The sequence below is a fragment of the Bombus affinis genome, chromosome 2, assembly GCF_024516045.1.
Source record: "Bombus affinis isolate iyBomAffi1 chromosome 2, iyBomAffi1.2, whole genome shotgun sequence".
Classification (NCBI taxonomy): domain Eukaryota; kingdom Metazoa; phylum Arthropoda; class Insecta; order Hymenoptera; family Apidae; genus Bombus; species Bombus affinis.
In genome coordinates, this window is record NC_066345.1 from 16170410 (window position 1) to 16183104 (window position 12695).

General features: G+C 38.4%; 3 protein-coding genes and 1 long non-coding RNA gene across 5 annotated transcripts; 2 read left to right on the forward strand and 2 right to left on the reverse strand.

Annotated features, from left to right (window-relative positions):
• Positions 1 to 222: 222 nt before the first annotated feature.
• On the reverse strand, positions 223 to 3292 carry LOC126926024 (zinc finger and BTB domain-containing protein 17-like). Its single transcript, XM_050742116.1, has 2 exons — positions 3017 to 3292; positions 223 to 2819 (listed from the first exon to the last, which is right to left on the reverse strand). Exon 2 carries the CDS (start codon positions 2779 to 2781, stop codon positions 1225 to 1227), a length of 1557 nt encoding a protein of 518 aa, XP_050598073.1. The 5' UTR covers positions 2782 to 2819; positions 3017 to 3292; the 3' UTR covers positions 223 to 1224.
• On the forward strand, positions 3261 to 3802 carry LOC126926291 (uncharacterized). Its single transcript, XR_007714466.1, has 2 exons — positions 3261 to 3362; positions 3447 to 3802. It is a non-coding gene; the product is annotated as an uncharacterized LOC126926291 (long non-coding RNA).
• Positions 3614 to 7776, reverse strand: LOC126926141 (tetra-peptide repeat homeobox protein 1-like). Its single transcript, XM_050742251.1, has 4 exons — positions 7294 to 7776; positions 5395 to 5591; positions 5067 to 5289; positions 3614 to 4729 (listed from the first exon to the last, which is right to left on the reverse strand). The coding sequence occupies exons 1-4, from the start codon at positions 7306 to 7308 to the stop codon at positions 4319 to 4321; spliced, it is 846 nt and encodes a 281-aa protein (XP_050598208.1). The 5' UTR covers positions 7309 to 7776; the 3' UTR covers positions 3614 to 4318.
• A 62-nt stretch (positions 7777 to 7838) lies between these two features.
• Positions 7839 to 12695, forward strand: LOC126926167 (uncharacterized). 2 transcript variants are annotated; one of them, XM_050742299.1, is made up of 3 exons: positions 7839 to 8023; positions 9732 to 9984; positions 11114 to 12695. In XM_050742299.1, the coding sequence occupies exons 1-3, from the start codon at positions 8018 to 8020 to the stop codon at positions 11608 to 11610; spliced, it is 756 nt and encodes a 251-aa protein (XP_050598256.1). In that variant the 5' UTR covers positions 7839 to 8017; the 3' UTR covers positions 11611 to 12695. The 2 variants fall into 2 exon arrangements, with proteins under 2 accessions (XP_050598256.1, XP_050598246.1); XM_050742289.1 differs by lacking the exon at positions 7839 to 8023 and adding an exon at positions 8030 to 9387.

Sequence of the window (12695 nt, forward strand, 5' to 3'; positions counted from 1 at the left end):
GAGATGAGAGCTTCGTCAGTATAACATCGTTTTTAAAAATAATATCGATGTTTCCTTATTGAAATATAACTTTTCATCTATGTGCTGATTGAACTCTGATCTCTGATCACAAGAAGTTACAAATATAATATTCTTATTTTAGCTTTGATAAAGAAATAAAGAGAGAGAGAAAAAGAAAGAAAAAAAAAGAAAGAAAGAAAAATAACATGTACAAATGAAATGTTACTATTCATGGATATTTATTTTTCAAAGGAGATAGTTAAGAGATCTAATTCTTTATGTAAGCTATTGTGCGGTGTTACACAGGCCTACAAAAGTCAGACTTACAAACGATTGATACACCGTAAGATTTGTCGATAATTATATCGAATTCTAATAATACGCATAAAAGTAAGACAAACAGCGAGTTCCAGATACATTTCAGCCATTAAAACTTGTATTGTATCATGTTTATCCCCGAGATTTTATGCGATTATACTTAAGATACAATTGAAGGCAGTACGCTTATGTGAATGGTAACTATACATACATGAAAAAAAAAAATATATCAATGTATTTAAATAAATGCTATATATAAACCAGTTTAATCGCGTATAACAAAGGATAATAAGGTAGAATAATAATTAATTAGAGATCGCTACAGCAGGACTGATAGCTCTGTGTATTGCTTTTTTCAATACATCGGGGCAGACATGATACAGCCAAATGCGAATGTCACGATAACTTAACGTTACATTTCTCTTCTAATACAAAACATAGAAAATTCACGACGTAATTACATTACTTTAATAAATTGCTAAAAAATTACCTTTACTATCTGATTCAAAAAGTTCTATATATTATTGAAGGAGTTACACGAGGGTCTTAATTATATTTTTTAAAGTAATATCATTTACTTTGCGATCATATGAGTATGTCGAGTAGAGGTGAGTGTGATGATTCTGTATTTTACATGATTGCTAAAAAAATATACAGATATATGTTTATTCTCGAGAGAAAGAGAGGCGAGTTTATTTCAGAACTTTTTGATCAGATATGATCAAATGCATTTATCGATGATTTATAAATTATTTGTTGCCAGTCGTATTTAATTGTGTTTAATATATACTACAAAGTGACTTATAGCAACGGCACGTTTTATTATTACGAATAATTTTTAGCAACCGTCTTCAAACCTTGTACGACTTACTTTTATACCCGTCATCTAAAAGTTGCAATTTATACTTATAGCGCGTTCTGCAGTCCGATTTTATTGTTTGCTAAGGATACATTATTATTTCCACTAGTATAATTTGCAGACTCGTTTCTTAATTCGCGGAGTATCATATCTCTGACTGACTCTTCCTTTTGCTCTTCATTGCTATCATCTTTTACTTCCTTCTTGACATTTACTATATCGTGATCTTCCTGAAGATGCAAGATTAAAGAAGGTAAGGCATAAAATATTTTGTCACAAAGATTGCACTGGAATGTCTTGCCATCTGTTGCCTGTAAGCAGTACTCGTAATCTTTCATAGAACTATATGTTTGTCTATGCAATGCTAAATGTTTTTCATGGTCCATAGCGAGAATAAATTCGTAAGAACAAATTGGACACTTTAAGTTATGCTTTGTCCACATTGTATGCGCTTTTAATCGATGCAAACTATCGTAAACTTTACCACAAACAGGACACTTCATGCATTTATGATTATTTAGGGTCTCCCTGCTTTCGTATAATCCACTACATTCCTTACATTGATAAGTTCTTTCTCTTTTACATGCATGCTTAAACCAATGCTTTTCTAACTGTGGTAACAAATCAAATACTAGCTTGCAGAGAGTACATACGAATCTTCCTCGATGATCTCTTTTCATAGTGAAGTTCGATGCTCGTATGTCCCAATGTTTTTCGAAATTATTTTTACGCATTAAGTTTTCGTTACAAAACTCACATTGGTCCTGATGTTTAGATAGATGATTAAATAACATGCCAGGCTCTGTATTTGTGTAATTACAAAAGGAACATACAAAAGTATCATCTTCCTTGTATACATGTGAGTATAAATGTTTTTGGAATGAGTTTGAAGTGAAAAACATTGCACCACATGCTGGACATTTTAAATAAGGTTTACCTCTTTCAGTGTAATATAACGGCAAAGGTCTGAAGCTTTGTAACCAGCCAGCATTATCTTTGGAATCTAGAATATTTTGCTGATCCATAGAAGACTCTTCGTAATCTATTTCTTCCATGGCTGGCACACGTTCGTCTACGTCGGTAGAAATGATCGAATGTTCTTCCTCTTTTATTTCAACTATTGGTTCATGCTTCGGTATCAATTTTCTCAACAATAACATTTTATTATGTCGCTTAGAGCGATGTCGAGATTTAGACTTTTTGTTAGCCAAAGAGCGTTCATTATTTAATTTCTTTGTCATTAATGCACTGTCTGATTCCAACTGCGTTATTATTATAAACTCTTTATTATTAGGTACAGAAGTAACATACGACAAAGGTGAATCCGCTCTCAAGTCATCCCAGTCACTGACAGTGGATTCACTAGTGACTTCTGAATCATTTTCAATGGACAAAAGGTCAGAGGATACGTCGTCTTCTTGAGATCCAATGTCATCGTTATCATCGTCCGCGGAAAGGAGCGCTGTTCTTAATATTTCTCCATTCGATATTGGATATTTATCTTTTTCATAGCTTTCTCCATCGTTTCTCCTCTCGTTAGTTTCTTCATCTCCCATTGCGGTTTTTGAAAAATCTTTGCATTCTGAATCCTCTAGCGTTAGCATTTTGCGTTTGTATAAATCCTACGATTTGTACTTAATTACTGCAACACATAAAATTAGACATTACTCTGCTTATAAACTGTTTACACGAAGAGTTCTCAAAGATGAAACATAACCTCAGTTTTCATTTTATGCACCGCATCTTTCATTTTTAAACAGCTCAATCGTAAATGAACGATGATTAAATCAAATCTTTAAACAGTCGTTGTTAATGATTAAGTAAACAAACTGTACTTACATGTGGACATTTAACGTGGCCCCTCCTTACGACGCTCTTTGCGGTGCAAACATCGATTTGTATCTGCGTGGAATTCTTTAAAGACGTATCAAAAGACGGACAAAAAAAGTATATGCCATAACGTGTATTCGTCATTTAATTTCCAAAATTCCACGCGAAACTCGTAAGTCTCAGAGTTCTCATTATTATTTACACTTGAATAACTTTGATCAGCTGTTTTCTGATTACACAAAATTGACAGGACGTCTCAGTTCGCGTCCAACCGATGACCTGCCGATGGTGACACGAAAAGTATCTCTCAACTTCTCTTGGTCGAATTTCTTGTGTTCTATGACGTTTATTCGAGGTAAAGAAAGACTACTTGAAATACCTGTTACGATTATGTCCAAAATTTCTGCTGTTTACTTATAATATGATTAATTATTTCTAGCAATGAAATTTTATTAAGTTACATTGAAACGCGATATACAACTCCGTGTATCTTATACGCGTAGAACGTATAGTTGAGAGACACTGTCACAGGAATAAGCCATGTATGTAACTGTATGTAGATATAGAGGAGGCATATAGCAGGGCTCGGAGATTTATTAGAAAACGTACGAGAAATTAATATATTTTTAACATCGGTACTTGTATCTTTACAAAATTATCATATAAAATCATTGTAATATACAAAATTATTGGTACTATATTGTACTTAAATGTTAAATGCGTGTGTACCTCGATAGTGTGTATTTTGAAAAGCAAAAGAGATAGAATAAACAAAAAGAATAGTAAGTTGACAAATATTTGTCCTTAACTATAACAAAAACTGTTTTGTCTTGACTCTAAAATTACAAACTATAATCTTCGATATTGTTACTTAATTACGAGCCAATGTATATAAATACATGAAACATATTATCTACAACAAGTCCTTAGAACACTTATATAAAAGTACTGTATTAAATTAACAAAACTTGGAGCTTTTGACAAATGCAGTAACACTTATTTTTTAAACGTCCATATACAATTCCTCCAAGTTAATTATATATCAACAAGCCTCGGTTCATTGTAACAATCGAATGTTAATACATTCTACTCTTTTGAATTATGTTAATTAAAACATCCTATCTACTATTTTGAAATTAGAGGAAACAGGTCTCAAAAACTGACTGGGACTATATATCCCAGTTTCAAAGATATGTTTTATCTAGTTCAATGTATACTACAGTATAGATTATTATTGCTTTTATCGTCGGAAGAAAATTCGTCGCGAAAAAGTTAAGGGGTTAAAGAGCCTCTCTCTTGAGAATCGGCGCTTCAATTCTTGCTTCGTTTTTTGTGTTCGTGTCCATGACCGAAGTCGGCAGCGTACGCATGTGGATAGTCGTAACCGTGGCCGTGACCGTACTCGTGGCCGAAACCGTGTCCAAAACCGGCGCCAAAACCATGAACGAACTGCGCGGGCAACGGATGGCTGTGCAGACCGTGGCCATGCAACACGGGATAAAAGTGACCGCCGCCATATCCTCTACCGTCGTATGCCGGTGAGCCAACCGGACCAGCGCCAATCAGCGGGATCGGAGCTGGATGGACCGGAATCGGAACTGGAACCGGGACCGGTATTGGAAACGCTTGCTTTACCGGTACTGGATACGGTTGTTGTACTGGCACCGCCACGGGGTGCTTCACCGGTATTGCAATTGGGCGTTCCACCGGAACCGGAACTGCCTATGGATAAGTAGATTTCAAAGATGAATTACCTGTTTTGAGAGGTAAATTCTGTGAATGAAAGTAGTTAGATGAAATGTGAACCGTTTAGGAGAAATTACAAAGGTTAACCTTTCGTTGGACAGTAGCATACAGAGTGATTTCGAAACTGTAATACAACCGGAGAAGTAAGAATAAGTCGAAAATATAGAATAAAATTTATTCATACCACGTTTCGTAAATATAGGGTAAAATATGGATTTCAAAAAGATTGTTACGCGAATATAGAACAAAAATGTTGTCGATATCGTCTGGAAAACGTAGCGTCAGGTAAAAGAATTTAGGGATGTTTCCTTACCTCGTGTATCGGAATGGGAACCGGGACCGGTTTGTGAATGATCTTTTCGATCGGTACTGGCACGTGATACGGTTTCTCGATGTAAACTGGCTGTGGAACGGGAACTGGTCTTTCCAGAACCACGTGTTTCGTTATGTATACTGGAAACGTTTTCAACAAATCGGCCCCCCCGATTGGTAAAGAGATAGCAGGTACTCTACCGTATGATAATCCGCCATGCAATCTATCAATCACAAAACATAAGCATCATCGTTCTAGAGATTTCAAGTTAAAGATGATTTCAATCGAAAGTTAAAAATATGAATTACGAAGTTGATGATATCATTACCCTCCATGAGCTAAGTTAAAGGGAGGAAATTTGAGCCCTTTCCAACCTGGATCACCTAACCATGGTTGTCCATGGCCGTACCCATGAGAACTTGGTATTCCAACCCATCCACCAGCTTCTGGTATCCCCCGTTTACTTTGTTTCGTATCGTTTGTTTCTGCAGTTAGCGCGTAGCCACAGCAAAGTATTAGGAACAGCTGAAATTCAATGTTTGTGGAAAATTACTTTATAATTGTTTAAAGTCGATCCAATTCTTTTTCATTTTCTCGTGCTTTGTATTTTTACACTTCTTGACAACGAAACTTCAACGCAAATTCTTCTCACACATTTAGAGATATCTAACTTACCAATTGAAAAATCAAATAATTCCAAGTTTATCGATTCGTTTACTAATTTTAATTTTGTCCTGACAATGTCTACCTTTAGTTTGATTGTTTGAACCGTCGAATGACAGGAAATGGTTGGCTCGCTGTTACCACGAATCTATCACGTCTGTTTAACGCAGTGTTGCGGATTTCTTAGCGTACTTGGCTCGGATCCAGAAATGATCAAAGAATCACAATTCACCGGACGTGTTTGTGTTTACTGATCGGTCTCAAACGTTTCTGATCTTTTTTTAAGCAAAGAGGTTAGGAAAGTGAGTTAAAGTAAATTGTTCTAAATATTGTTGCCAATATTTGACGGCCACAATATGGAAGCTTAGAAAGAACAGAAGAAACTAACGAAGTCCTATGTTTCATCATGGAAGCAGCATCCAATAAAACATAGTAGTCAACAACACTAATCGTATAATTACTGTAATACGTGTTATAACACCTATACGTACTTTATACGCACACGTAGACACCCGTAGGTACGTATACATAAAATATCAACGAGTCACGTAGTGACTGTACTTACTTATATAATTTAATTTGTGGTCGTTAATGACTATTGATCATTAATAAAAACTAAATAAATAATAACAATTAGAGGACCGAGAAACGTTTCTGGAACTTTATGCCGAGTACACGTATTACGAATTGCACCTCTCCATGTTACATGATGTAAAATGGATTGAACGAAAAAGGTAATTGTATCAAATTACTACCTTGTACTAAATTACGAGTTCTGTTTGAAACATTCTTCGAATAACCAGCAATTCTTTGGGATAACTGCATTTACAGATTGAAACGACTGACTGCTCTGTTTGCAAGGATTTTAGATTACATATAATTATGAATTATACAAATTACACGTATGAACAACATACAGGGTGTGCCGAAAATCGTGGTGCAAGTCGAAAGGCGGTGATTATCCGTGGAAAAGTAAGTGGAAAACGTAGAATGACAGAATTGCCGATACAGGCCTTCGTTTTCGAGAATATCAAATATGAAATTCCGTCCACTTAACCGTCGTTACTTTTCAAGCGCACGTAACGCAACTTCATAGTCGATTTTTTCGAAAACGAAGAGTCGTATCATGATTCTTCGCTACATTCTGTATATAAAATACTTAATGTGAAATACTCGTTATAATATTCGGCGGAAGAACCAGATCTCTTATTCAGGTTCTATTCTTTAATTAAATATAAATATTAGCGTGGTATCCAGCGCGAAGGAGTTAATACTCATGCATACAATATAGTATATCAGATTACATAGCCTTACAGAGATAGTAGTTCGACAAATAGATCGCCAATTAAACGTTGCTAAGAAACTGGAATTTACTTAGAGATTAGAGATCATTAAATATTATAACAAGCGCTTTAGATATTTTATATGTTTTTGTATATTATGCGTATTCTGTACATTTTTACACGTCTATATATATACATTATATATTGTGTATTATGTATTTCGTATAAGTGCGTAAATATCCGCGGTTTACTTATGATACTTGCTGATTTATGTTTCTTACCGAGATCATAGACATTGCGGTCTCGTCGAGGAGGAACTATTCGTCAAATCGAGAAAAGCGTTAGCTTTATATATTCGCCGTTTGTCGAGGTAAACAGATCGATAGTTCCGGATGGTCCAAGTCAGGTTCCCGTGTTTGATAGGATCAGGAACTCGACCTTGTTGATCGGCGAGTTTTGTATTTCCGGTGAAGAAAGTGGTTAAATACATACTATAACGAATCTGGTTCACGTTGACGCTGTATTCGATGGCCGCGCGTAGCACCGGTCTCATATCTTGACTCCAAGTGTTTAGTCGAATTGAAACGTTTATCACCAGACCGCGGGTTTGTCCAAAATCAAATAAAAAGACACTTTGACCGACGCAAGATTTATTGTAGACTTTAGATTTACTTTTTAGATATTAAACTTTCATAATGGTCGGATGGAATATTTGTGATCCTGCGGTTTTCGATTAATTCCCTTTTTCTCCTTGCAGGTCTGCCCTGAGAAAGCGAACCGGAACGTCGACGAAACGTCGCGCCACAACAAAGCGCAACACGCTGTTAACAACTGTTGAAACACGAAGAGACACAATTATGCACAGCCTATCGAAAATAAAATTTCGTTTGAGGAAATTGCTGCTAAGCGAACGATAGAAAATTTTCTCTGCGATCTTCAAGTTTTAATACTTATAAGCAGCAGCGTACGTTCTCCGTGAAATCGTTTCATCGACAGGATCTTCGTATGGTGGTAAAAATACATAAAGCTTGCTGAAATTGAGCGAATCGCAATTCGTGTCACGATTTAGAATCGGTGAACGCATAGCATTCTTCGGTTTCTGTAACGCGGAGCTGTCGCCTTTACTCGGCCAACGAGATCAACGAAACCGGCTGGTCCGTTTCTTGCACCAGTGTCGCTGGTTTGTTTCCGCGTTGGCCGCATCCGCGAACTTTCTTAACTTTCATTTTCTAATACGTACGAGCTACTTCTAATGCCGGCCACTACCTTTCATCCATTATTCATCGTTATGAACGCCGGTGAGCGCATAACAGGCTCGTAGTACGTACGTATTAGCCCTACAATGACGAAATACCCGACGGTCAAGTTAGACAACTTCAATTAACTTTCAATTAACCAAGCAAGTCGTTGGTTCGTCAAGTACAAGGTCTCAAGTTGAATCGATATGCTTACACGAGGGAAGTTATTTATTATTTGATTAATTTTTATCGCTAGCAACATTAATTTTTAACGATTAACTGTTCACGCGGTACCGAATTAATTATTAAATAAAAATAGTTCTGTGTACGAACAAGCTTATTGAAAAGTTATCGCGCCACATATCCATACGCGACAAATTTTCAAATTTCATTTGTCCGCTTGCAGATAACGCCTTGAACGAACGAACCTTGCAACCGACTTGCAACCGTCTCTTTGATATATCCTCGTTAATGATCGATTCGTTCTTACGAAGTAAACTCGTCGAATCGTTGCACGATACGCACGTTCAGCTGTAACGTAAAGCATTTTTTCTAACGCACGTCTCACGCTTACGCGAAAGACACATTTGTATTCCCTTTTGTCTACGAGCGCAGCCACGCTTCCGCCAGGATATGAAACAAAAATGTCACGAAACTACGCTTCAACCGCATAACCAGGTTGCTATAGAACCGTGTCACGATTCGGCGCATCGCTATTCTTATTAATTTGAACGTTCACGTAGACAATTTTCACCTAGCAGTCGCTCGGCTATCCGAACGATCTCGAAGACGGATACTTGGTCACGCGAAGTTGTTCACGTTCGTTTCAATATGTGAATGACGGATGATACCGTCTCGTCCCGCGTTATGCACATAGTCATGCTCGTTATGTGTAAACGAAAGAAAAGCGGTCACGACCGCTATTTGGCCATCACCCAGGATTGGACGCAGCGAAAGTCCATTGAGTTCGAACCAAGACAACGACGGTTCCTTCCTATTGCCATGTGTCACCTGTGCATGCCCTATAAATACTTATGGGGGTCACCGATAGCGAGCAACCGCAGTTTTCCTTCGGCCTCGTAGTTGCGAGCTAGGATTTAGGGAGCGTCTCGAGGATCGATCATGAAGATTATTTTGGTATTGTTTCGTTCGTTCTTTTCCTTTCTCTCTTTTCTTTCGTTTATCCTTCGTCTATTTGGTTTATTTAATTTTATCGTTCTTGGAATTTTATTCCTTTCTACTGCCACTGTGTTCCGTTGTTCTTTCGTAAAACGGCGAAATTGGTTTTGGACGGTGATAAAGTACTCGGTGGTTGAATTAGCTGCGAATAAGTGTTTTGTGCTTTGAACAATTTTTGTATCAGCAGTGAAGTTTCAGTTTATATATCTCCGCGAATTATGTACGAGCTTATTGTGTTCGTAAAATAGGATAGAACCTTTCTGTTCATTTTTCTTTCTTCTACGTTCTACGTTCGTTCGCAGGTCTTGTCGTTGTTCCTGGCGGTCAGTGCAGCAATTATCGTTGATAAGCACGAGAAGACTAAACCTGTCGCGTCGAAGAGACACGACAAGAGAGGACTCGTAAATTTGGAATATGGCGTGCCCGATCATTCGTACGGTCATCCTGAACCGGCGCCTGTCTTCGAGCCTTCTCTTCCGGACGTGGGTGGACACTTGGAGTCCGTGATCGCGCCTGTAGCACCTCCGCCACCGCTACCTGTAGCGCACGCAGCCCGTTAGTACTTTACTTACTAGTTTACTACCTTTTAATTGTATTGAAAATTAACGGCACGCTGATCACGATATTAACTAGAAATTAAAATAACATACAGAAATCATTGATTTAAAACTAATTAACACAAAGTATTATAATCGATACAGGTAGACACAATGTTACAAAATATCTAATTTATTTGTCATATTCATGTCGCGTGGTTGAACATTTATTTTATTTCTTTCACGAGATACAAAACGACATGTAGTACTCCGTTTGGAAAATGGTCATCTTAGTTTTTCTAAAAATATTGAAGCAAGAAATTCGCGTAGATCGTCGTGCTCGCTGTACCTTTATCTTTATCGTTGATTATTTGTGAGAGAAACGTTGATGCAATAAGCGATTGCCTTGTATGCGTTATGATAAGAAATTCGATCGCGTCCATGTCCGAAATGGGATACACCGTCGTCAAAGAGAAATTCTTGATGACGCCCTTGAGCAACGGTAAAAGCGTGTGTCGAAGTTATGAAAGAAAAGATCATTAGTGACGCCATTCGTTGTTTAGAATGTGGCTTTGAGCAATCGATGGCATTTAAACGTCGAATACGAATTAGAATAGACGACGAGAGGGATTTCCTACGTGTTCTTCCTCTGCCTCTCTGTAACCATTCCATTTGATCGCGCGATATTTAGCACACTTGGTGCAATTTACGTATTTTCAAGCTGTTTCATACGATAGAAACTTATTGTACAATTAAATGCTAAATTCCCAGGGGGAAATTATTCGCGTATTTTCAATCTGCCATAAATGCATCCTCTCGTAGAACACGCTTGGGTCATAGTCATCGTGGATAAATATTCGCGCGCATGACCTTCTTTCTGACGAACAAAATATCCAAAGACCACGATGTACCGAGTCGTACAGACCCGCGTAAATATTTAATTTACTAATTCAATTCGTTAATGCATTGACGCATCGAGTTCTCAATTCCTGTCTCAATTCTCGTACGAACCAGCGAATATAGAGGCAGCGCTGTGTCCGGATATCAACCTGAGTATAAACAAAACCAGAAACGGAGCTGGATCGCGACTGGTCGCAAGAAAACGCCAAGCGACTGATCGAACTGACACCTCTTCTTTATTCCAACAGCCGCAGTTCCAGTACCGGTGCCTCAGCCGATTCCGCAGCCGCAACCGTTTCCAGTCGCGGTGCCTCAGCCAGTGCCGCACCCGGTTCCAGTCGCGGTGCCTCAGCCAGTGCCGCATCCGGTTCCAGTCGCAGTTCCCGTGACGAAGCACGTGGCGGTGCCTGTACCGGTCGATCGAGCGGTTCCAGTTCCTGTGGATCGTCCGGTTCCCGTGCCAGTAGCTGTTCCCGTGCCAAAACCGTATCCGGTCCACGTGGAGAAGATCGTGCACGTCGATAGACCAGTGCCAGTACCGTTCGACAGGCCGGTTCACGTGCCAGTGGATCGACCAGTGGCCGTTCCTGTTCCGGTACCCAAACCGTATCCGGTTCCGTACGAAAAGGTGGTCCACGTGGACAGGCCCTATCCTGTTCACGTAGCAGTGCCTTACCACGTTCCCAAACCTTATCCAGTACCTGTTGCCGTTCATGCTCACAAGACGCATGGATGGTTCAAGTAAGAAGGTTTCTTCGAGATGTCTCTGTCGGTTAACCAAAATTTTCCACGTTGGAGCTACTGGCGGTCGATGGCGGTGTACCATAGCGTTGAGAAGTTTGGCATCGTTACATCGATTTAACACTTTGGCCATTTCTCGCCTCGGATGTTAGAATTAGATCGCGGGCTACGTAGCTGTTTAGGGGCATTTGAGGATGCACGGAATCGATATATCGTAGAAAAATATGTAACATATCAAGAGCAGAGTATTTCTTACGTCAGTCGTGACAGGCGAAACGAGTCTCTACTCTTTTTAATTACGTTCACAGAAATAACTCCGTTTCGAGCGCAGATTAACGCGTGTCGTCTGGTACGTTTCTCCGAGTCTTACCACCGACGATTTCCAAGCATCGAATCTATCGACCCTTAATAATACACCGACAGTTGTTAACACACCGACCGAAGTGAGAAAAACGACGGGTTTTTGACAAAAATTTACAACGCCAATAGCGTATTTGGTACAAAATTTGAAATTTGACTTGCTGGAGTTTCTAATGAGAAGGAGCTACGGAGAGTTATACGAGAAACTAACTGTAGAAAGAATCTATAGAGAAAAACTGGAAAAAATCTTGGAAAAAATTGGAGTAATTTTTGTTTTTAAATTACAAACCAGTTGTTTTGACTGCGTTGGTAGCTCCTGCGTCAACTCTTAACTAATATCGTTGTATTGTACAAATGGCCGCTAGAATTTCATTTAGATCATTTAATTTTATATGTTAAAGATTTATCGATTATTTTAATCGCGTATTGCCCATATAACACAAAGTAAAATTAAACGATCCAAGTGAAACTACCGCGACCATTTCTAACCTAACGAGACCAGTTAAGCGTTAAATGACTTTTTCCAACGTTATTTTGGCTAATCGTCCTTCCGAATTTTCCGACACTAGTCCATTCCAATAGTACAGTAATTGTTGCTAAAACGTTAGAAGAGCGAATTGTGTACATAGTACTACGCACTGACACTGCCAAGAATTTTTGTATCGACGAATCTTTAATACGTTTATTTGTTGTTACATAAACGAAATTTAATACCGTTAAGCATTTTTA

Bases quoted from the DNA above. Each gene is read 5' to 3' on its own strand.
- LOC126926024 (XM_050742116.1), bottom strand. From the start codon at position 2,781: ATGCTAACGCTAGAGGATTCAGAATGCAAAGATTTTTCAAAAACCGCA.
- LOC126926141 (XM_050742251.1), bottom strand. The intron at 5,290-5,394 runs GTAATGATATCA...TGTGATTGATAG, and splicing joins TTTAACTTAGCTCATGGAGG to ATTGCATGGCGGATTATCAT. The intron at 4,730-5,066 runs GTAAGGAAACAT...ACTTATCCATAG, and splicing joins TTCCCATTCCGATACACGAG to GCAGTTCCGGTTCCGGTGGA.
- LOC126926167 (XM_050742289.1), top strand. The intron at 9,985-11,113 runs GTTAGTACTTTA...TTATTCCAACAG, and splicing joins ACCTGTAGCGCACGCAGCCC to CCGCAGTTCCAGTACCGGTG.